The 25218-nt window shown below is 45.3% G+C and overlaps 1 protein-coding gene and 1 long non-coding RNA gene across 3 annotated transcripts in view; one reads left to right on the top strand and one right to left on the bottom strand.

The window, feature by feature from the left end:
* Positions 1-3388: 3388 nt before the first annotated feature.
* LOC116992454 lies at positions 3389-5567 on the top strand. The gene is made up of 2 exons (XR_004417054.2): positions 3389-4304; positions 5326-5567. It is a non-coding gene; the product is annotated as an uncharacterized LOC116992454 (long non-coding RNA).
* A 704-nt stretch (positions 5568-6271) lies between these two features.
* CRYBG3 (crystallin beta-gamma domain containing 3) overlaps positions 6272-25218 on the bottom strand; it is a 79053-nt gene continuing 60106 nt past the window's right edge. Inside the window, exons 15-22 of one of the 2 annotated variants that reach the window (XM_033051657.1) lie at positions 24281-24313; positions 20130-20239; positions 19494-19620; positions 12888-13027; positions 10263-10386; positions 8871-9029; positions 8437-8596; positions 6272-7922 (exon numbers count right to left, since the gene is read on the bottom strand). In XM_033051657.1, coding sequence (XP_032907548.1) covers positions 7834-7922; positions 8437-8596; positions 8871-9029; positions 10263-10386; positions 12888-13027; positions 19494-19620; positions 20130-20239; positions 24281-24313 — 942 coding nt within the window. In that variant the 3' untranslated portion in view covers positions 6272-7833. Of the gene's footprint in view, positions 7923-8436; positions 8597-8870; positions 9030-10262; positions 10387-12887; positions 13028-19493; positions 19621-20129; positions 20240-24280; positions 24314-25218 lie in introns of those variants that run through there. The other variant, XM_033051658.2, reaches the window with a different exon arrangement.

Genomic DNA, 25218 nt, shown 5'->3' with positions numbered 1-25218 from the left:
GCATGCGCGGGGCGGGGTTTGAGGGGATTTAAGCGGCAGGGAGAGGCCGGCGGAGCCATTTGCTCTTCGGAGTTCGTACCGCGCGGACCGGGCTCTATATCTCTTTTTCTCTATATTTCTTTTTTTTTTATATTTCTTTTTCTTTACAATTCTCCTTTCTCCCCACTCTTCCTCCCCTCCCCTACCCCCTACACCCTCCCCCCCCCAAACCCCCCCCCTCCCTCTCCCCCCTAGCCCTCCCCTCCCTCCCTCCCAAACTCTCCCGGCCCGGCTGCCCCCCCTATCCCCGCCCCATGCCCTACCCCTGTCCTACCCTACCCTGTCCTACCCTACCCTGTCCTACCCTATTCCTTTTTCCTGTTGTTTGTCCTTCCACCCTTCCATCCCCCCAACCCTGGCTCCCCCTGCCCCCTGTCCCTGCTGCCCTGCCCACCCCGACACCCCGCCTGCCCTCCGTCCTGGGTCACCCATCCCTCTGCCCCCCCATTCCCATCCTCCAGCCCCCCTTTTCTCTTTCCTCCGCAGCTCGGGGTGCCGGATAATAAAGCCCAGAGGGCCGGACCGGCGCCCCCACCGTCCCTGCAGCCCCACACGGGGACTGGCCCGCTCTGCGGGTGTCCCCATTCCAGTCCAACACACCGCCCGACACCGCCGGGGCTCCGGCTTTCCCTACATCACACTGGGGGTCCCTGGGGTGGGGTTTGGAGGGAGGGGGGGGTTTAGGAGGGGATCCCCTCCTTAGGAGGGGTCCCCGGGGGGAGGGGGGGGTGGGTTAGGAAGGGCCCCCTCCGGAGGGGGGGGTCCCGGGGGGGGTCAGGGTGGGCCCCCTCCGGAGGGGGGGGTCCGGGGGAGGGGGGCGGGGCGGAGGGGGGCGTTCCCCCTCCAGGCCCCGCCCCCCTCCCCTGGACCCTCCCCTCCGGACGGGGCCCGCCCCGGCCCCCTCCCGGGGACCCCCTCCTCCGGACCGGGGCCCCGAGGGAGGGAGGGGACGCTCGTTCGGTGGTTTTTTTTGTGTGTGTGTGTTTACGCCGCAGAGTGACGTGACCCCTTCTGCTTCCCGCCCCACCCACCCCACCCCACCCCTCCCTCCCCCCGGGGCCCCGTCCGGGGCAGGGGGTCCTGGGGAGGGGCCCAGGGGGCGGTGCCCGTCCGGGGGGAGGGGCCTGGGTGGGAGGGGCCAGGGGGGATTGACCCCCCCAACCCCTCCCACCCCGCCCCTCCCCCCGGAGGGGCCCCGCCCCCCGCCCCTCCCCAGGGGCCCCTGCCCCGGAGGGGGCCCCTCCCACCCCCCTAACCCCCCCCCCCGGGACCCCCTCCTAGTGAGGGGGCCCATCCCAAACCCCCCAACCCCCCCAGGACCCCCTCCTGAGGAGGGGGCCCCCCGACCCCCCGCCCCGACCCCCCCAGTGTGATGTGGGGACAGCCGGAGCCCCGGCAGTGTGGGGCAGTGTTGTGTGTGGGGGGACCCGCAGAGCGGCTCCGGCCCCGTGGGGGGATCCCGCGAGGGGCGCCGGCTCGGGGCTCTCGGGCCTTTATTATCCGGCACCCCGAACCCCGCGGCTGCGGGGGAACAAAGGCAGAGGGACAGAGAGCAGGGACAGCAGGGATGGGGAGGGACAGAGAGGAGGGACAGCAGGGATGACACAGGGACAGCAGGGATGGGTGCGGAGGGAAGCAGGAGGGGAAGGGAAAGGCCGGGTGGGGGGGAGAGGGACAGGGACACAGGAGGGGGAATAGAAGGGGGTACGGGGTAGGGACAGGAGAGGAAAAATGGGGGAGAGGGTTTGGGGGGAGAGGAGAGGAGGGTTGGTGGGAGAAAGAACAGGAACACGGAGAGGAGGAAGGAAAGGTACAGAAGGGAGCAGGAGGGGAGGGGAAAGGAGGGAAAGGAAGAGAAAGAAGGGGAACACGAGCAGGAGGAAGGAGGGGGAGAGGGTTTGAGAAGAAGGGAAGCCGAAGTCCATCCTGTTCTTCTCTTCGGAGCTCCGACAGCAGTCATCCTTCCGCACCGAGCTCAGCCTGAGCAAATGGCGGCCGAAGTGAATGCCGGGAATTAAATCACCTCGGCCCCGCCCCGCGCAGCCGCACTGCGCCACGACCTTACGCAGCCGCACTGGGGCCCGGTCCCGCGCAGCCGCACTGGTGCCCGGTCCCGCGCAGCCGCACGGGGGCCCCGCGCACCTGAGCAGGGTCCACCCAAAGTACCGCCCCTGAATCACCGCCCCGGTACCGCCCCTGAATCACCGCCCCGGTACCGCCCCTGAATCACCGCCCCGGTACCGCCCCTGGATCACCGCCCCGGTACCGCCCCTGCATCCCCCCGCCCGGTCCTTCCCGGTCCCGCCCCCGGTGCCTCCGGGCCCCGCCTCACTGAGCCCCGGTTCCGGCCCGAGCCCGCCTCGGCTCCCCGCCGTGCCCGGACCGGGACCGTCGCTCCTGGGCCGAACGGGGGTTTCTGGTTCGGGTGCTGTCGGTGCTCGGGGCTCGGGGCTGTGTCCCTGCCGTGCACGGGACCCGGCGAGTTCCTGGTGCTGACTGGGACCAGCCGGGCCGAGCTCCCCCCAAACCCCGCCGTGCCACGGAATTTTTTTCCAGCGTGGGAAATTCCAGAGCATTCTTTATGAGCAAAAACTCAAGGATAGGGGATCTGAGGGGACAGGAGGGATTCAGGTATAAATTCAAAACGCATTGGGAAAAATAAATCTGTGGAAGAGCTCATTTGCTCTCCCAGACTGGCTCCTGTGTGATCGTGTGGGTCCCAACTGCTCCCGAGGGCTTTTCAGCCTGTGGGGCTGTAAGCATCAGCCAGGTGATAAACACGGCACAAAATCATGGGAAAACTGCTCGGGCAGTGGAGCCCCTCAGTAGTGTCCGAAAGGTCTGGCAGGGCCCAGTATCTCAGGATGGAGTTTCAGGGGTCCCAGCACAGCCCCTCTGTTTTGTTCCTCTGGAGCTGACACTTCCCAGCATCCCTGACCAGAGCTTGGGGTCCCAGCACAGACCCCCTGGCACATCCCACTGCTCCTTCCAGTCCCCTTTAATCAGGATCATTTCCTGGCTAGGAGCACCCGAAGGCAGCAGAACTGGCCTTAAGAACTTCTTGGAGGATCTCTCCTCTTTCTTCCTTGATTTCTCAGTCCAGCAGGGCAGAAATGCTGTTGACCTTATTTATATCCTAAGTGCAGTAATTGCTTAAGAAATAATTGAAAGAAATTAAAGGAAGGAAATTTCATAAGAGCTGCCAGCTCTAACCAAGGGATGCTCAAACCCCTTACCAAAGATTTGCTTTAATTAAACAAAGTAATTAACACCACATTGATACAGTATGATTCTTTTTAATTGAGTTATAGAGAAATACGGCAGGATGTAAAAACCTCACTAAACTCAGGAAGTCTTTGAAGGAAGCTACAGGGCACAGCTGCAGACAGACTCTTGGAAATCAGGGGGAAAAAACCGAAAGTTTTCAGTCTTTTCAGTCAAACTCCAGGGAGAGTTTGAACTTCCCAAAACTGGCTGATGTGATGGTGGTGGTTAAGTCTGCCTCTTAAATCCTCTGGCATTTCACAACAGGCCAAGATCCCAGTCTAGGCCTGGCTTTGTGTCATGCCTGGCTCTGTGTGTGTTTGCACACCTCTCCTGATTTTTAAAAAAGATTCTTTGTATTTAAGAATATGAAGTTATAAAATTAGGGTTTCTGAAAACAGGGAATTCTCTTGGTGGCATTTAGTCTTCACTACTGAATTATCTCTGTACCTCAGTGGGTGACAGTGGCACTTATAAATTGTTCCACAACATAGCTACTGGCATCTTGCATCATTCTGTGTTTACACTGGTGATCTGTGAAGGTTTATCAGTGTTTGATAAAGGCTTGATAATGGGCATGTGATTTTTAAGGGACAGATCAGTCTCAGACTGGAGATTCACTGATGCACACCTGTTCATTCACACTTTTCTCCACAGCATCAGTCCTGTGTCTCCAGCAGGGGCAGTTCTAAGGCAGAAGGTTGTACATAAATTTCCAGAGGTGTTTTGGACAGTCCCTTCTTGCTGTGGGAGGTGGCTGTTGGGTCATGCAGTTGAGAAGGTGACTTGCTTTCCTTGCTGAAACAGTGGCCTCTGGAATTGAGGAGCTGGCACTGGAGAGGGGTGAGGGTGAGGATCACTGTGACCATTTTGTTCCTGCTGTCTTTCAGGATGAAACTCGCAGGGAGATGGTTTATGTGTATCATTGCTTAAAGAACAGGAGAGAGACTCACATGATGGGGACAGAGGATGACACTGCCAGTGAGGATGGCCTGGCACAGGTTTGTTCTGCAAACACACCCCAAAATTTATCTCACCACTGTGGGTTTGGCTGTGCTCTTCAGCACCCAGAGGTTTTCAGCTCATTTCCAGAGTACCTGGATGAGCTGAGGCTGCAACACAGGCACTGAATAGTAAAACTGAGTAATGTGATCTCATGCCTAATTAAACACTGGAGATGCTAATGGGATGTGTTGTGCATGCCCCATGGCCCAGTTAGCAAAGCTGCTGGAGCAACTGAAGCATCTCACTGTGTGTCCTGCAGCAGGTCCTGTTGGAGGCTGCTGGAGATGTAGCACACATTCCACGGGGATCACTGCACCTCATTTCTCTCATGGTACACCTGTGTTAGCTCCTGTATCCACTGGAACACCCTGGGCAGGGCTGCTCACTTCAGCCTGGGGCAGGTCAGCACTGGGAGCAGAGAACTCACTCTTGTAAAATGGAATTCAGGTCTGAACAACTCCTGCAAAGAGGAGAGCAGAGCACAGCTGGCCTTGGCCATTGCTGCAAGGGATTTTTGTCTGGCAGTTATTTTCCTCTTGAAGTAAATCTCACTGCCTCTCTAGAGCTGAGGCTGGACACTGGCACCTAAGGGGCACAGGGACATCCAGGATCTTCTTTCCTGCCCTTAAAAAAGAGTCTTGGGAATGAAGGTCCTCTGTGCTTCTGTGCCCAAAGACTGCACATGGCAGCTAGAAATACAGCTCTGTGATCTTCCTAAGTAATGGGTAGGGTTAGGTAAGAGGCTAAATTTAAAATTATTTTTTTCTTCTGTGTGGAACCCACAGGAGGAAGTCACATAACCATCCCTACCTTGTAAAGTGTGCTAGAGCATGGAAGTTCCTTTTAAGCAAAATAGACCTGGATAAAACTGTGTCTTTTGGAGGCTGCTCTCAGGAACACGAGTGTGCTGTGGGCATGGAGCACACGGCTGCAGCTCCCTCCCCACAGCCTCACACACTGGTGTGTGATGAAGTCACTGCACTTTGCTGAAGGGTTTTTCTGTCTCTTTTTCCCCAGCAGACTCATGGGCTGCGGTTCCCTTTGTCACACTTGGATGCACTGAAGCAGATCTGGAGTAGCAGCACTGTCAATGTTAAAGAGCTTAACCTTACCTCAGATGAGGAGAAAGTGAACCTTGCCTTGTCACTCTGGACTGAATGTCTGATTGAAGTTCTTTGATGCTTTTGGGAATTAGCTGCTCCTTGCTATTAAGCATCTCTTGAGAGCAAGGTTTATTAAATTAGTTTTTTTTAAATCCATCCAGCTTCTGGTTTGTAGTGCTAACAAAGCATTGCAGTGTCTGTACTTTGCTGCTTTCTGGTGCCAAATGTTCACTGTCCTTACACTTTTGGGAAAATGGGCATGGAGAAAAATAGGTAAGTGAGCCACAGCTCCAGGTCTGGGGCTGGATGAAGTCACTCCTGAGTACCCCCAGTGCCCTGGTGTCCCCTTCCCTCTGGAGAGCTGCTGGGATGTGGAGAACATCTAAAGTTATACATGGAACAGGCTCCAAAACCTTGGGCATAAAACATTAACTTGATTTTTTCATTTGTAAAGTTCATCAGCAGGAAAATCTTTTTGATTGCCCTGACAGAATCAAAGCTTCCTGGTCAAAGCTGCTGTTCCCACAGGGAACTTTGCCCAAGCAAACCCCTTTTCCCTCAGATGCTGCCATCCTTGGAATAAACAAACAATAATATTTATCCTGTACCTCTTCAAGCACCAGTTTCTAGTGAAAGTAACCCAAAAGCCTGTAGCTGGAATCTGTATCTTCACTATTCACTTGAGTGGGTTTTGATGAGACTGGTGCAGTTACTGTAATTATACTTCACTGATTTTTAATATGCAATCTCATGTAACAGCACAGCCACATATTCTGTATCCTTATCCCTCTTCTTTGGCCCTTGGAAAAGAAATATTTTACTGGAATGTGCTCAGTATCTGCTGAAAACTATTATTTAGTTTGTTTTAAAAAGAAACCACCAAGCAGCAAAATGTTTCTCCTGAAAAGTTTTATACAGTTAAAATAGACATGCTTTAGCATTTTACATTCAAGGTCTCTTAAGTACAAAAGCCTGCTGTAATTTGTTATGTAACACTAAGACACCAAATATGATTTAGTCATTCTTCATTTAAAAAACTACAACTTTTTACACGGGCTTTTAAAATTTCATATGGAAAGTCACATGCAGAACACCTGATGTACTGACTTATATGGAAAAAAAGCTTAACAAGTGCTTTAGTTGAAAAAATATATACATACATTTGAGGATCTGTTACTCAAACATCAATTTATGATAATTTTAGAATGTAAAATAGTAAGTGCAAGTAGAATTTTTTTTAAATAGTACTATATAGAATTCCATTTCATACAAAAATAGACATCCATATATTTTATCTCCATGGCAAAGTTAGAGTTATGTCTTTGTTTGGGGATGATCCTGTTTGAGTGCACAGTTGGCATAGCTTTTGGAATCTCAAATAGCTGTCTTCAGCTAACCTGAACTCTTTAAATAGTCCTAGAAATACTTACCCTGAATATACAAATGCTGGAAAAAAATATTTTCAATGAAGATTAATTTAGTGATGCTGAATCCAGGGAGCTGAGGGACTTCTCTTCCATGTCAGGTGTTCATAGCCCTCTAAGGGCCAGGAAAAAACTTTTCAAGCACCACCTGCAGTCAGTGAGGTCTCTGGCTCTGTTGCAGCAATAGCTGTGGTTGCATAGTGTGGAAATTGAGGAGAGCCCTGGCACAGCAAGCTCTGGCCCATCAGTTGTCCTTGGTGCCACAGTGACCCTGACATGCAGCCATGCTGCTCTGGGACCATGAAACCAGCCCTGGAATGCTGCTGGCACCTTTGGAAATACAGGCCAAGGTGAATTGGCTACTGGAAATCTGGTGCTGTTAAAAGCAGAGGAGACAAAGGCTTACAGTGTCATTTAGGGGGTGAAAGGCCCCTGTATTGCCTTGTTTCACATGCTGAGCTGGAATTCCAGTTCACAGGTGTCTTGATCAACAAAATAAATTGCATTTTAATGAGAAACATGATTCAGGATCACTTGGAGCCTAAACAGTTTTACTTGGGACATGAAAGCCCAAGTCAAGTTCCTTGAAGCTCATGAGTGCATTCACTCCTCAGTGAGCTTCCAGCAGTGTGAGAGGAATGTAAAGGCAGCATTTCTGAAGAGCCTTTCCCCTCTTATCTCTTGCACTTCCCATGCTGCAGAACCTCTGCCTGCTCTTTTGCATTTACCTTTCATACTTCAGAGGAAGAGTAATGGTGACTTTCACAGGAGCAGCCTCTGCAGAATCAGCTTCCCTGCAGAGAGACGTTAGATCAACCTCCCATCTTCCAGATTTGTGCAAAATTCAGTTCTTTTAGGAGCTGGTGCTTGGCATGAAGCAAAACAGAGAGGAGTTGCTGCTTATGGTTCCAGTGGTGCGTGACTTCAGTAGTTGGGTTCTTTTTTCCCCTCTAGATGTTGGTAGCCCACAAAAAGTCCATCTGTGGGGTGGATTTTACTCACAGTATTTCAATATCCCATTTTTGTGAGGGTTTGTTTTCTATTGGTTGATTCATAATGATGTGGTTCTTGTCATAGTAATATCCTCCTTAAAAACAAAAGGAAGTCATGAAGGAGAAGCTTTTAAAAAAAATACTCATAAAAATTATACACAATCTTTGAGAAGTGTGGCTAAGGAAAATCAGCTGAAAAATAGGAATTCCATGAGGTAGGGGGCTGATGTCTGCAACTGAGCAATGACAATTTTAATCAGCCTTCTTTTTCAACTCCTTTACTCTTTTTGAGCTAATCTGGGTTGATTTTCCTTCACCATTTTGTCTTCTGTAACTTCCACTTCTTACTCCACAAAGTACAGTTGAACAGTTTATTTTGAACAGTTGAACTGATCAAAATAAAACCTCTGGAATCAAAAGAGAAAGGTTCCTCCCTGCCCTGTTGTTCCTTGTCCCACTGTCAAGCAACTGGACAGAAAAGGCAGGATTCAGTTTCTGACCTTAATTACAAAAAAAAACCAACCCACCACCAAAACTGGAATATGGAAGTTAACCTTAATCAAAAAACACACTTAAAGCCTGTGAGGTTTAGAGTTTTTTTAAAAATACCTTTAATATCAAGCACCAGTTGGTCACTGAGGTATGAACTGATGGTTCCATCCTCGTTGAGTCTCCACTTTTGCCTGTCCTTGCCATGTTCTGTCCAGAGGGCGACCTTGGCCCCAGGCACATCTCTGCCCCCAATGACATCCAGACAGGCATTGTTGGCCTAAAAAGCAAGGAGAGCAGTGAGATCCAGGTCACAGAGCCTCAGTTTTGTGCCTGACTTGTCTCAGGCACTGAGCATATGGCAGTAAATCGTGCTGTACTTGATAAAACCTGGGAAGCAAGTGAGGAACAAATTATTCAACACTCGACCAGCTGCTCAATCAAAGGTGGTGGTCTTTGTTACTTCATTTTTTTACTGTAAACCATCAGCTTTTTCTAATATTAGTAACAGGCCATCAAGGGCAGCATTAATAGAAAATCACTCTGAAACTCACCTTGGACTTGAAGAGCCCCCGGCAGTAGTGCCAGAGCTGGGAGCTGTTGCCGCTGCGCGGGGCCGCGCACACCGAGGTCGCCCTGATGTCTGCCAGGCTCCCAGCCACGGTCAGGTACTTGCCCTGGGCCCTGTTCCTCACCCTCAGGTACACTGCTGGCTGCAAGGGGGTGAGGGAAGAGATTTACAACACAGAGATCAAGCAAATTGATGTGAGAGGGCCTCCCCGCCACCATCCTCCCTTCCATCAGTCTTCTAAACTCTTATGTTCAATTTTTTTTTTCTCATTTGAGGATGTTCAGTAATTTTTTGGTTGGAAAAAACATGCCTGTGAAGCACAGTAAGTGTTTTTTCACATGCAGTTGGGCAGCTATAAACAGCAATGGTACATAGGATTAAAAAAAAATGCAATTATGGCTATAGAACTAATTCCTGTGATCTGCAAATATGCCTAGTTCAGCACATTTCACTCATTCCAAGGGCAGTAAATGGACTGTACTACACAAGCTTTTAATTCTTGGGACACAAAACTTACTGAGTTACATATCCAGCAACTTCAGCCCTCACTAACTGGAATATATGGCAGAGAGATACACCACTGGTTTTGAACATACATGGAGAACAGGGCACTGACCTGGTATCCCTGTTTATTCAATAAAGAAAGAGGATTTTGCAGAGCTTGAGCTTTTGCTCTGTTATTCACTGGTTTCAGTTCAAATAAAGAGCAGGGAATTACAAAGGGCAGCTCTGCTGGAACCCCAGCTCCAGCACAGCTTTTTTTCTGGGAGCTTTAGATCTCCTTTTTTCCATATTAAAACAAACCCTGAGCTACAGACAATAAGGCCTCTCTCCCACCAAGCATCCATAAACAAAACCTGTATCAGTACACTGTTTAGTTACTCTCTGTGATTTAGAGACCTGAATCTTTGAATGAGACTGAAATTGGAATTACTTGGGTGAGGCAGAGTGGGAAAACCTGATGGAAACTGTATGAGCTTTGCCTCTTTTGGAAATCCAGGCTATAGCACAATAAAATTCGCTCTTGCTTCCATTTATGTTAATTATGAAACAAGCTAGTGTGGAATTGGTTTTCTCATTATATTGTCATATGGCAGAAATGTAAAAATAGAGCTTCCACAGAAGATGCTAATGAGCAATTCAATAAAACAAAACTTGGCACCAAGAAACTGGGAATTATTTCCCTTTAGGAACCTAACACAGATCTCAATAATTGCCCTGTGAGGCATTTTCTGCTTCGGCAATCTTGCAGTGGGTCCTTCTGGCTGTCATCATTTGGCCTGATTTAAGGCCCCAGAGTGCTTGGTGGTAGAGCTGACACCTGTGCACAAAGCCCTGTCCATAAAACTCCTTTTCCTCCCCAGCCTTACAGTACCTGCTTCACAGGACGAAGGGAGCCAATCACTTTCCAGCCACTGTGTTCACTCCAGTTTGAAATCTCCCTGGGCTCCAGCAGAATCTGCTTTCCTAAAAAATTGCATCCCTCGTAGGCAATCCACCTGGATACACAAAACATGAAAGGGCACTTGTTATCCACAGCAGAACTAAACTGCAGGTCAGGGCTGTGCTCCTGGAAGCCCCCAAACCTCTCCACAGTGATGCTAATATCACATCTCTCTTTCTGTGCTGCAAGATGCCATCCATTTCAGTGGGATGACTGCCTTCTGTTGAAATCCAGACCCGTTTTCTGTCTGCCTGAAATCTGTAACCTACATTTCCGAAACATCTCCCCTCTCCCTCTCTGTTTTTTTCCCCACCAAAAGGAGAACCTCTGCATGAGCCCAGATGGGAATAATGCTGGTTTCAGCAGGCCTGTGTTAGGAAATTAGGGAGCCACACTTGCAGCTTTGCCTGGTTGTGCACATTAATTATGAGAGGAACTAGTCTGATGTTTTTGTTACAGTTAAAGCTTTTTGTAACATTCCACTTGTCAGAAAACACATTACAGGTATTCACTCCAAACTCCATACCCTGCTGCAGCTGTCATGAGCACACCATGGACGTGGCTGAGCCCTGTAACAGCCAGCTGAAGCACAGGCTAATACAGACCCCTTGTTATCTGGGCATCTGCTCAGTAAATGCAGCTCACAAAGGCAGCCTCAGGAGCACAGATCCCTTCTGTTTATATCAATAGTACATTGCTATGTGGACAGTGATTCCTAAATGCCTGACTCATTAACTCCTCTGAACACAAAGCAAGTGCTGGTTTCCCAGGTTACCTGTTTGACAGGTCAGCTGCCAAGAACGTGAGGGATGGCAGCGCCCTGAGTCAGTAAGAAAACACCCACAGCCTCACAGCACCTGGAATTGCTTTTGCCCAGTGCCCACAGCTCAGAGAAACTGAGAGCCAGACCTGCTCAGGGCTCCATGGAGGCTCAGCTGTGCCAGCTGTGAGCTGCCTGGCAATGAGGCTGGGTACCTGTTTCTTCAAACAAAGTCCACACCTCCTGACTAACAGGTATTCAGGACAGCCTGACCCCCACTGTGTCTTCCTATGTTACACTTTGAACACATTCCTGGCTTTTTTCCCTTGCATGGTTTCTGTCAGGTCACCAAGAATTCACTGTTAACATTACTCTTGGAGTATGCAACAGCCCCACCTGGAATGCAGTTTCAAAGCAGACATTTTTAGGGAACAAAGAGGGGAAAGATTGTTACAGTGATCACCATCTGAAGCCAGGTTGGACTCCTGGCATTCAGTGACACAAGGAAAACTCATCTCTGCTCTCACAGCCCAGGCTGTGCCAGCAATCCCACACCTCTGAGAACCCCAGCACCCCTTGCCAAGGCAGACTCCAGGTTTGTGCCTTACTGTGGTGGCCACTTGGCTCAGAAAGGAGCCTTTTACCAATGCCTGGCAGCAAGATGCCATCAGGGTATTGACATAAATCTTTGCTATTTACCTAAAGCTGACGGCAGCCTTTGGAATGAGGAGCCAAAGAAACCTCTAAATCTGCCTTCCTGAGCTCTGAATCCCAGATAAGGCAAACAAAACCTCTAGGACATCCCACAATCACCTGACACACTCAGCTTTTAGGTTACCTGTCTGCTGTGTGGGATGGGGACAGGCTGGGGAGGTGCCTTTCCTAGGAAGCATCAAAAAGAGCTCAGAGGAAACCCAGCCTTTCTGCCCTGAACCCAGCTAACCTGGCCTGGACACCCAAAAACGAGCACAAGGATGCAGGAGGGACTGGCCTGTTGCACTCACTCTCCTGTGCTTTCTTGACACGTGGTCCCAAAGCCATCACCCTTCCTTTGCAGCCAACTGCTGGGGACAAAAGGATTGAATTTCCAGACAACACACCCATTTCTGTATTTTCAGCAAAGGTTCAGGATGGAAGTGGCACAAATGTTGGGAACCTTATGTTCACTGTTCTCTCAAGAAAATTACAGCTTTGCCCATGTGGAAAAGGTGGGGAAAGGTCAAACATAAACATAGGAAATGTGTGTCCCATTAGGAAAACAGCAGCTTCCAGCCACTCTCATTGCAGGATGAGACTCTGCAAGTTATTTGTTGCTGCTGTGGCTGTGAAGGCTGAAAACCTGGCTGAAAACAGAACACTTGGGAGCTCTTCCAAAAGGTGAAAGGGAGAGATGTGCAAAAGGTTAGAAGATCACTTCTGCACATGTAAAATGTTTTCACAGAAGAACATGGGTGTACATTCACACTCCTTGAGGGTTAAACTAATAACAGAAGCAAATTACTGTTGCAGCTGTCAGATCCACCCTGAGTCCTCTCAGAAGCTGCTGCTTCTCTGGCAGCCAGTCAGCACATCAAGCTTCCCTGAGCCACTGCAGTAGTTTAAATCACTGCAGTTTATAGCTGGCATTTTACAGCCTGTTAATAAAGGCACTCCAAGTTTACACTACCTGCCTTTGAAAGTCTGTGCCTCAAAACAGAAGTTCAGAATGTAAACCATCCTATGAACACGACAATAATCATGAGACAATGTTAGCTCCTATAGTGCAAAACTGACAGGGATATTTCTTCCATACTTACAATCCACTTCTCACCCACACAGACTGGGTGTAAAAATGAAGGTCCTCGTTCAAAACAGAATTGACTGCTTCATTGAAGTGCAGCTCCCTGCCCTTGCAGCATTCCAGGGTGAACAGACTGATGGAAGGTTCAGCAAAAACCTGGAGGAAGGAGGAAAAAAAAGCACCAAGTTTCAGTAGAAATAGTCCAGATTCAGTTGCTAGAGATGATGCACTCTTGACCCACTTCAGTTGAATTTCCTACAATGCTTTTGGGTTAGCTCATGCTCCCTCAGCAAATGTAACAAGGGAAAACCCCAAAGCACAGAGCTGAAACAAACTGAATTTATCAGTGTCTTGGTCATCAGTGTAGTGCCCCACTGACACAGGCCAGGCACACAAAGTCACCAAGTGATGCAGAGGCCTCTGTTTGGAAAAACTCATTTTGATCTGATTTGTATCATCAGGCCCTTGATTGCTTTTCAAAAATCCACTGTAGTTACTTATTGATGGAACATGCATCTAAAATAGTGAGTCAAATCAAAGCCTATTGTCCACAGCCTTCAGTTAGATGCAGTTCACTGCTAACATTTTAAGGAGCTACAAATTGTAAAATGTCAGAGAGGTTAACTAAAAAGTTCTCCATGTTTTTAACAGATATTCCTATTTTTCTTCTGCCAATCTGGAAGGAAGGGCATAATTAGTAAATTCTACAATCTCATGTAGAATTGAAACATTTTTCACTTAATGTCCTTTTCTACAGTTGAAGATTGCCTGAGAAAGCAAATTAAAAGATCAGTTTGAATGAAAATATGGTGCATCTGTAAACAGAAGCAGAAAAACAGAGGAAGCAGATTTTAACACACAAATTCTGTGCCCTAGTACAAGGAACACTTGTACAATGCTTCAGCATTTTTAACCTAAAACCAGAAGCAAAAGCACTTGCAGTTTACACCTGGAAAGGAGGAGGGAACAGATCTGATTAACTCAGTGAGCTGCCTCTCCAGGAAAGGCACCTTCTTTTAGAAGATGTTACCCTGAGATAGCTGGCTCAGGCAAAATTCTGGGATTTCTCTTACAGCAAAGACATGGCCTCAGGTGAAATAAATGAAACAAAATCTTGAATTAAAGTTGACACAGGCACTGAGTAATTTAGAGAAATTAATTTTCATGTTTGAAGAGGCACATGTAGTGTAGTTAAGTGTCTCTGAAAAGCTCAGGGGTGTGTCAGGACATATGAATTTGCTTGACACTGACTCAGTGCACTTGGTATGCAGCTGGTTGGTCAGATTGTGCCTCAGAGATGCCTTCCTCTGCCAGCCAGTGCAGGGACTGCCTAAGTCATGCAACACTGCAGGGACAGAGAGTCCACTGAGACATTCTGAAGAGCTTAGGATCAGCCACTCCAAGAGATTTTTAAAGCATACTGTACTCCCAAAATCTAATGTTACACACCAGAAAGGGATTAAAACCTGAAATGTTTTTATTTCAGAATGTCAGCTCTTCCCAAGTGCCTTCTGCTGGATGGGGTGGATCAGATTTACAGTGGGTGGCTAAAGGCTCACTTTGAAACCCAGACCAGCAGGCTTAGTGCAAGCAGCTCCTGAGGTTGCTTTGCTCAGCCAGGCAGACTCATCACACTCCTGTTGGCACTGCCTTTCACCTGAGGGGCACCAGAAGTCACGTCCAGAACAGGCCCAGCAATTTTCACAAGCGCATTGCTAACCATGAGAACCATTTGGCATCTGTGTCACTGGACATTACAACTCAAACCTAAATATTGATCCTGCTGCTGCAACACTGAGGATGTGAAGAGACAGGGCTGCTGATGGACAAGGCACCTGACCCAGCATATCCATTTATACAGCAGGAACCACCACAGCAAACAGCTGGAGTCAATTAAAATGATTCCAGCTCTGCTGTGGCTGTGAGTGTTTGGACTGAGAGGTCTGAGAATTGCCCAGCTGCTCAGAGACCCTGACAAACACACACACCACTGATGACCCTGATCCCTGTGTCCCAGGGACACCTCAGAAGGGATGCAGTGACCTTGCAGAGACAAACTCCAGAAAGAAACCAGGCTGCTGCTGCAAGCCCTGAGCTCTCCTGTTTCCACAGCCATATTTAGAGCAATGCACTGATCCCTCACGTTCTGTATTCCCTTCTAGGCCAACAGCTGGCAGCACTGACTCTGGCCTGGCCTTTTTCTCTGACTTTGTTTTCACAGCTCCATGGAAACTGGGAACAATGAAAAACAAGGTTTGGGGCTATGCTGGGAGGCATCTTGTTCCCAGCTTTCTTGTAGATTGCTGAGGAGCATTTTCACCTGAAAGGTGAGCCAAAGACATCAATATTTACCCATTCCCATGTCTAGGTCAGCATTACTTTAGCTTCTTTTCACAGTTTTTTCAAGGAAAATACCTGAAATGCCATGCTTTGGGGAAAACTTGCCAATTGTGAGAATAACAAAGCACTACAGAATTTCTTAACGTGATTTTTATGTGTGAAGGAACTGACTGCCTTGGCTTAAAGCAGCACCAATAACGTTTTAAGAGGTTTTACTTGTCCTGTTTTTTCATGCAACTGTCCAGAGAGAAACTTGAAGGGATCTATTATATTCAAGAGGCCAGTGATTAAGAAAAGCTGTATTTACATAGCATTTCAAGATATGAGCAGCCTTGTAAACTGTTAAATACACTGATATACTTTACTTAACAGGTGTGGTGTTCTGTGGCTAACACAGCACACAGAGCAATGAAAAAGACACAGGTAAACCGTAGAAAATCAACATACTAAAAATCTCTTGCACAGTTCAACTCAGCTCAGGCTTCCCCCTCAATGATTTTTACTCTGCTTTTGGTTAAGTTGTGCAACACAATTTTTCACAATTCAGAACAGATTTTTTATGCAAGCATGAAGTGTTTGAGATTAAACAAGGATCAGTGCAAAATGAGCTTCCTCAGTAGTGTACAGACACAAAGAAGGTGACCAAAGAAAACCAAGTGCACAGTTGAATTTGCACACATGCTTAGAGCAAAAAGCATAATTTTAGCTATGGATAATTTTTCATTATGAAAGCTGTGAGAGTTTTTACTAATAAAGCCTTTTGGGAAAGAGCCCATCCCAAAACATCTTTTACCTCACACCTTTTTTTTCTTTTTTTTTTGGCCAACTTAAGTTTTGCAAACTTTGATGGGAAAGCCTAATAAAGGCAAAAGGAGAAATCCAAAGGTCCAGACCAAAGCCTGAGTGCCACCCAGCCATGGCAAGGGATTTGGCACTGCCCCATTTCCCATCTCTGCTGACCTGCTGCTTTGCAAACAGCATTTACCAGAGCCTGAACAGGGGGAGCCTCCATAGCTGTGTTAAAGCAGCTTGGGAAAGTCTGTGCTCTGCAGGCTTGGGCAGCTCATCCCTTCCAAGTGTGTTTGCTGGAGCTGCTCTTGCCTGGCTGCTCCCTTCAGTGTGGGATGGATGCCTGGCTGAGGGAGTGCCCCCAGTCCAGTCCCAGCCACACTGAGTGACTCAGTGCCTGGCCCTGGGACTTCAGTTTTTGTGTCTGATTTCTCTATCTGCCTCACAGGAATGCTGGGGAGATTAGTTAACACCTGTATTTAACTTAGAGAAGATAATATAGAAGTACCAGGATTATCACAATTGATCAGAGCAAGAATAAAGAATGTCTCAGAAGAAAAGATTTTAAAAACCCCAGCCAAACAAAAAAAGCATTGCACAACCTAAAACCTGGATCTCATTTTTGGTTTTAGAAACTAGGAGACTGGTTTAATTTACAAGTTGAAGGTAACACTTTAGAAGGAAAGCTAATTGGTCATTGCAAGAATCCTGGGTAATCACACCAAATATGACAGAGATTGTGTCAAAACAACACACCTGAGAAAAGGCAGCACCAGAGCTGGACTCCCCATTGCAAGATGATCTATCCCAAAGATTAACCTCCTCAAGCAGCAAACTCTGGACAAATGCCCCAGTAAACAATCATGGCCCTAGAGATGGCCCAGCTGCCTTCAGCTGCTCTCTTGCAGCTGGGGAAGGGGTCCTGCATTTCCTTTCCATGAACCCATGGCAACGCAAAAGGCGAGTCCATGCACAGAAACCTGCACCTCTGCAGAACTCCGCACCTGTGCTATGCTCTCACCTGCCTGCAGGAGGGCTGTTAACAACAATACAATAGCACCTTTTCAAGAAGCTTTTCTGGAAGAATGCTTTGGGATTTTTAGATGAAAGGAGATGATGAGAGGCAAATGACATTAGTGTCAGTTGTTCCTTCTTTGTACCATCCTGTTAATCCACAGCTTTCCCTAAACACTCTGAGGATGATGAAACAGTCCAACCTGTGTTTGAGCAAAATGGAACAGCAGGAAAAAAGCACAGCTAGGGCCTGCTGAAGATTTAGTTTGAGTATTATACACCTTGGAGAATAAGGCATGATAGGGAGAGAGGAAACTTCATCAGGAACAGAGGAAATTGGTTGTAAAGATGTGCTGAATTCCTCCTTGATGCCAGGGCACAATATGGAACCATATTAATTTGAATTTCTTGTGAACTGAGAGAGTATGTGTGCAGAGGATGTGTGAGTAGCATGTCATACTTAAAAGCTGACAACTTCACTTTCTACCAGACAATACATAAAACATCCCTCCAAGAGCTAACAGTTAGAATAAAAACTAGCCAACCTAAAATACTGTCACTGCAGTGAAATCATCAAACTATCACCAGTGTGAGCCTATTTTCTTATCCAAATCATTTTGTGTTGCTCTGAAAGTTTTGGGTGGTTTGTTTGTTTTGGTTTTTTTTTTTCTATTTTAATTGGGGCAATTCAGTGATTTAGAAAAAAAATTCCTTTGATTGCACAATTAAGCTCTTAGACAAACAAATGACATTTCTGGGAGTTTTCAAATTAATAACTCAAAAGTTTACCTTCTTAAATAGAAAAAAAACCCCTTTTTTTTCTTTCCCATTTAATGCAATTGTTCTATTTGTTTGCAAACAGTTTGCTTCCATCAAAGCTGCACTTTCTATAGAACAAATGGAATGTTCCCAGCATGGGACTCCTCCACTGTTCCACTTGCAGCAATTACATCTCACTGAAAGGAGAGCAGGAGACAATGAACACCCAGGGCTCGGTGTCAGGGTTAAAAGTTCTCCTTCTCACACACAAGCTACCAGGGGACACACCTTAGCTCTGAAGTGAGGCTGCCATTCAAAGCTGAATAATGCAAAGCTGAATAATGCCACAAATGAATTCAATAAAGCTACACAACAATTCCTCTTGGGAACAGGCTTGCTCCTCTCTGGAATGAGCTAACAGAAATATGCTGTAATAAAAGCGGCTGTGTTCCAAGAACAGTGCACTGTGGACAGTGCTCAGAATTAACTGTGGCTGCCCCTGGCAGTGACCTGCTGTGTGTCCCCAGCACTGCCCTAGGGCTCTGAGGGCAAACAGGTAGAGTTCAGTCATTTCCTGCTGTTTAGTGCCTTGAATTTGTGAAGTACAAGGGCTCCTCCTGGCAAGAAAAGAACCAAACTAAGAGGTGCCAAAGCAGAGGAAGATGTGTGTGAGCTCTCCACACACAGCCTGCCAAACACTTCTTCCAGGGCCTGGCCCTTGGGAATCAAGGGCTGCCAGCAGTCTCCTACCATGCCAAACTTCATATTTACTTCCCTGTGAGATTACAGGCAGGGGGATTTGGATGACGCCTACCATCATTTGATGTCAAAACTTCACTTGGATTTGGCACAGCAGAGTCCAAAAGCCTAACCTGAAAAGAGTTACTTTAATTTAAACCCCAGGCTCTCAGCAGGTGGGAAGTCACTAAATCTGTATAGTCCAGTAAAAAGTCCAGCTCTCAAATCTGAGTTGTACATCCTTCCCACCACACCCATGGGTTTGGTGTTTGCATTTGCTTGGGGTTTTGCGGGTTTTTTTGTGCTTTTTTTCATTTGGTTCGTTGGGTTTTTTTGCTTTTCTTTTTAGAAACTCTTCACAAATGGTAAAAAGGACTTCATAGGTGAAAAAGCTGAACTGAGTAACCACAGAAGTCGAGCTGCATTGAAGGACACACACCACATAGGCTGAGTTTGTGTCCTGTGATTAGGGAAGGAAGAAGTTTTGGAGAAGCTGGTGGCCAGTGCTGGAGAGGAGGGAGCAGAGAAGCCACTTGCTTCTCTTTTACCAGCAGTGATACAGCTCATCTTTGACACTCCTGCATAAGAGCATACCAAGATGTGGAAAAAAGGCACAGATATCACATGAAGACTGCAGCTTTGATTACAATAGGAAGTATAAAAGGTTGTAGCTCTCTTGTTCTGGAGGGCAAAGTGCATTCCTGTCCAGCCCCCTGGCCACGGAAGATCTCGTGTTTCACTTGTAAAAAAGAGAACAACTTTGAACCCAGAACACCCAAGAGCAGCTACAGGTGACCTCGTGCAAGTGTGGTGCACACAGCCTGACCCTTTCCCAACCCAAAAAATCCCATGAGCCAAGAAAACAAACCTCACTCCTTTCCCTAACTGGGAGTTTGTTTAGGCCAAGTGCTCACTCCAGGCATCTGACAAGGAAAAGAGTTCCGAAATGTTTTGTTATTTTTTTTTCCCAGTAAAGTCTTACATATTGAATAGGCTTGAGGGATTTGATTGTAGCAGTTGGGCAGCCACAGGAACTGAGGTCAACATAGAGGCCTTCTTCCAGCACACAGTGATTGTCAGTGGTTTCCCCTTGGTAACACAGGAGCCAACTGCAAGAATAATGGAACAAAAAAGATAAGCTCCTCTAGCTGCTTATTTACAGTACGTTTTTTTCAAGACCTAAGACTTGCTAAGGACACAAGGAATAAAAAATTTTCTTTGTTCTTGTCAAGCTTAAAGTAAAGTGACTTGAAAGGCTACGCAGCAAAAATCAAATCATGTGGTACAGAAAACCCAAGTTTCAGAGTCAAACCACGCTGAGTGGAATTCAGACACTTCCACTATACCAAAGTTGTCAAAATCTGGAATAAATTCTAGTTGGAGTTAAATAAATTCACAGTAACTGTGCAAATCTTTCCCAGGGAGAGCAAAATGCATAGTACCCAAACCAAGGACAGGATGAGAGTCACTGAGATGCCTTGCAGGACAAAGTGTCTAAAACATGATGGAAGAGGATGGGCATGTGTCATGTGCTTTCAGCTGTCTGAAATTTTGTAAAATTAAAAAAACCAAATTCTTAATACTGAAAATGGTGGCATGTAAAACAACAGACACTTACCATCCCCGGAGAACCTTAAAAGAACATGGTATGAATGATGTAAAATCAGAAACTTCTGCTGTGAAATCTACACATGCTCCTTGGAAATGTGTATTACTGAAAGCTTTGAGCTACAAGAACAAAACAAAATAAAACAATGACTAGAAGGAAAATGAAGGCATTATCATAAATGTAAACAGAGAAAGCTGTACTCTCAGAGAAGTATCCATTCAATTCACAAAGATACAATTAATTGAATGAATTGTCATTCAAAGAATCTTTTACATTTTCTACAGCTGCTTTATTTTTAGAAATGTATCAAGTATTTTGTCATCTCTAGGCTGGCACAGGAGGTTTCCCAGTGCTGCTAAGGCAGGTAGAGTTATCAAATATAAGTTCAAATGCAGCAGGAGGGGGCCCAGGCAAAAATGAGAAGAGCAGGACTCAAGGCTGTTATCATCCACCCAAAGTCCCCCTGAACTGAGCTTAACTCTGACTGCAGCTCAACAATCCAGTGCTCAAAGCAGGATGGGGAAATGCTGGACAAAAGATACAGAGCTGCTATTGCCAAAGTGCCCTGAAATCTTCTGGATCACAGTGGTTGCAGGTGGCTTTTCATTTCAGAACTAGCAGGAGGATTTCTGAGAGAACTGGGGACCTCTGAAGTTCAGCCAAGCTGCTTTTACATGTCATGGTAAAGAACTGCAAGTCACAGTGAACCACACCCCACCAGTAAGATGGGATTGGTTCATCCCAAAAATGCAAGAAGGCTCAAAATGTTGCAGTAAAATAGAAAAATACAAACAAAATACAGACAAAAAAAAAATCAACCCCCTAGAAAACCAACCTCACCCAAACAAACAAAAAGCCCAAATGAACAATCCCACTCCTCAAAAAAACCCCAAAACAAATCTAAATCAAAAAAACACAATAAAAAACCCAAACCTAAAGCCCCCACTAAAACAAAAAGAAACCCTACTATGATGTAGGCTATGATCTACAGCAAAGACACCCAGAATTCTGTACCCTTGCCTGCCACTGTGTAACTGAGATTAATTTCATTTGAAAGCCTGAAAGAGAGGCTGGAAAAGAATGAAAAATTGAAGTGTATCAAGAGAACAGCTCATATTCTGTAATGGAAATAAAACATGATGGCTGTTGCAAGAGCTACTTCCCCCTTCATGCCCCAAATTGGCCAAGCTTCCTGCCAAAGAAAAGAAATCAAGTGCTTTTGCCAGCACAAGAGTGAGAAGGCCAAACACAAGTGTCAGCAAATGATTTTATGGAAAATTCAGTCCATATTTTTAAAAGAAATTAATGTCTCCTGTTAGAAAGAACAAGAAAGGCTCAAGCTGGCCTTGCAGGTTATGAGCACTAATTGGAGAGCATGGATCAGCTACAATAAAATGAATATAGTGTAACTGACTTTTCTGTAAATACAACTGCACTGCTATGTCACAAAGCACATATTTAAGCTGTAATTACACTGTATGTTCTACCCACTCATCTCCAAGCTCTTTACAAAAGGGAAGATATATATACACACACACTGCCTTTCTTTCATAGGCCACGTGCTATGCAAGGCTTTAAAAAAGGACTCATTTTCACACAGAATTTATCTGGTTATGAATGAGGGTCTTAATCTGACAAAAGCTGGGGTGGAGCAGTGATTCCTCAGTGCAAACACTGCAATTAGTTTCCAACTGCAGCCATCTCCACTTTGTCAGGCTCTGACATTACTGTGTGAGGTTATGCATCTCAAATATCCAACAGGCAGAATATTAAAGTATAAATTCAGGGTTACACAGCAATTATCTCTGCTTCCTAAATCATCTGTACAAGTCACCTGCTGCTGAAAGAGGCTTTGTTCTTGCTGGGCAAAGCTTAATTTTGATAAATGAAATGAATGGCTTTGCAGAGTTGGTGATTTCTTACACTCTGTGTACTTGGTTTTTTAGGAAGCTTGACAGGAAGAGAAGGTCAGGGGAGTTACTGAGAGATTTAAGAAAATTTTGTTGCTTTTCAATTTCTGTTAACAACAGAAATGAAAAAAAGACACACTCTTATAAGTGCAAACAGCTCCTTAGTTCAGATATATGCTTATTAAAGGTGGGAGAATGTATAATCATTCAAAATAACCAAGATATGACTTATTCAAGGATCAAACATCAAGATTTTTAAGGATTTGCCAGCTCATATGCACCATGCTTAGAAGTTCCAAACTAGGAGAGTGGTTTTCAAGTAGAAAACTTTTATTTTACTCTGAAAGTGAAATTCTTGATATCTATCCAAGGACCTGTCTTTTACTTATCCTAAGTGATTAAATATTTTCCCATTAAAAATTAGTCAAAATATTTCCCCTCCGGTAAGAGCTGCAGTAATATGAAATATTTTCTTTCTTCCCTAGCCCCAAGGCAGAATCCTATGAAAACCAGGATTGGGATAAGTCAGGACAGTCATTTTTTCATAAATGGTGGTAAGACTGATATTAAAGACCATAAGAGGCAAAATACAATCCCATCAATGTCAATATTTAAAGGTGTCTGTGTATATAGACACACACACACACAGAGGTTTTTTCACATTTCTGGAAATAAAAATCATGTAACGCACAATTTATTGAAACTTCACAGGTTTCAGATAATCTTAAAGGTCTGCAACACTGGAATAATACACTCAAAAGAATAGATTTTGGGAGATCCTGAAAAAAAAGACAGAAAAAATGGAAGAATTGGAGATGGAAATAAAATCATCTTCAACTGTTTAGACCCCACCAGTTTTATCTGAGTCAGTTATTTTATCTGCTATCATTTACCAAGGCCCTCTGGTGAACATACTTGCAAGTCTTTGGATTTGTCTGCAAACTGCCATGTGAATAGGTCAGGCAGGAAGTCAGTGTTTAAGGCTAAAATAATACACCAATTATGTCTTCAGACAGGAAACACTTCCTGTAGTCCTGGGTTAATCATAAATGGTAGATTGGAGAAAAAGGAGGGTGTGGTCCACCTGCTAAGTAACACAATGCACAACATTTCCCATCCAAGCATGAAAGAGAGAAATTGTATCCAGATGACAAAATGCTTAAGTTTGCTGAAACAGAACTACAGAGCTCTAAAACATCTTTGTCTGAAAATAAGTCATGTTTCTCAAAATAAACTTTCCCAAATTTGCTTAATTAAAAGCATGTCAGAGAGAGCAATAAAACCACTCAGATCATCACCCATGCTAGCAGGAACAGAAAATGATCAATCCAACAACTCAGGCTGGACAGGGGGAGAGCCCTGCTGGGACAGAACATTGCAGAGGACACAGAGCACACAAGGTGATGAACACAGAGCAGGTTTGTGTTTCAGAAAGATCACTCAAAGGTCCATTAATGGAACATAACCTTGTAAGATAAGATCAGAGTATAAGACCCTAAACTAACTCATTTTTGAGACTTAGAGTGAATAATAGGGACTACTTTCTCTTAATAAGTTACCACCAAGTTAGACACAACTTTCAGGGAAACTGTCAGAACGTATGATAGATTTATCACAGATTTATCATGATCAGGATGTGCCCAGTTAAGCTCTGATGGTACTGTAACAGAAAGGGAACCTTAGGAGCAGCTCTACCTGCTTGGAAGACTTTGGAAAGCAGAACTACCGGCATCCAAGACTAAAAAAAAGCAATTTCCAGGTGTTGATGCACCTGCAGGTTTGAAATGTGCAGTTCAGTTTTCTGCAGCTTGTATTTTCATCTTCACCTCACACATAAACACAGAAGTGACAAACTGGATGCAATGCAAAATAATGGAAAGAAAATCTGCCATAAGGAGAAGGATGAATGGATGGGGTGGAGAGTTTCCAGAAGCAAGAGGGACAGAAGAGGAAAATCAATAACTTTAGAGATCCAAAGTCACTCAAAACCTATTGGACTGCTTGCATTTTTGGGGATAGAATTCTAAAGGGTATGATGCAGAATAAAGCAAAGAGTAGAACATTTAGCAGATTTTACTTTTATCCATCTACCAGTTTCCTCCATTACTGATCTGCTGCAGCAAGGTGACAATACTGAGGTATCACCTGAAATTACTGAGATATCAATGTGAAGCAAGGCATTCAACATTACCTGCATTTAATTATTAAGTGTAGTTTAGTACTAGAGACTGTTATGCAATGCCAACATACCAAGTGTGGAGGCTCATTCATCCCAAGGGGCTCCTGCAATAATAAATACATATACACACATCAGAAAACCCCAACATTAATTACAATTCATTTCCTAAGGAGAAATGACAAGTTGCCTGAAATTTGTGAAGTATGAACTCAGGAGCAAAGGAAAAAAAAACACTTCCCAGGCTCTTGGCACAATTCTCTTCCCCAATTTCTGCCATGAGCTGCCTGCAAGCTCACAATTACCTGCCTGATTGTTCAATGCCTTTCACACAGAGAACTTGCATCAGCATTAATTAGTTACCATAATGTGCATTAGAGTCCATGTAAATGTCTCTACATTTACTTTTGAGGCTGTTTCTTAAAAAAACAGACAGAATTGAAACCAATAGAAGACACCTCTCTCAACATGTGTTCCTCAAAATAAGGTTAAGCATTCCTTTTGCATTCCTATAATTTATTACTTATTAATAATTTATTACTTATTATCAGAAGATTATCTTTGTTTTGTATTAGATTTTTGACAGTGCTGGCAATAATCTGTTTGGGTGAGTTGGCACTACCTTGGATTGAATAATAGATTAAAAATACTTCCTGTCTTTATTCACTGTATCTAGTACAAATATTTTAGCATAAAAATAAGAAAAAAAAAAAACCCAACATAATTCTATTATGCAACAACACAGGCCAGATAAATTCTCAAGTATTTTTAAATGCGTTATCAATGACTATGTTTTAAGGCAAATTAATCTTTCCAGGCCAGGTTATTTTTTCCATGTATGCAGTCTGCAAAAGGGAAATTCTTCTTATGAAGTTTCCCTGACAATTTTCTCAACAGACAGAAAGATCCACAGTGTCCATTTAAGTCTCCATCCTGAACAGACTCATTATGCCTTCCATGAGGATCTTTAAATTGTTTCCAAGCAAACAGACAGGTTGTTATAATGTGGGCT

Source organism: Catharus ustulatus, chromosome 2 (assembly GCF_009819885.2).
Source record: "Catharus ustulatus isolate bCatUst1 chromosome 2, bCatUst1.pri.v2, whole genome shotgun sequence".
Classification (NCBI taxonomy): Eukaryota; Metazoa; Chordata; class Aves; order Passeriformes; family Turdidae; genus Catharus; species Catharus ustulatus.
Note: the sequence above shows the minus strand (reverse complement) of the source record. Positions and strands in the feature narration are given on the sequence as shown.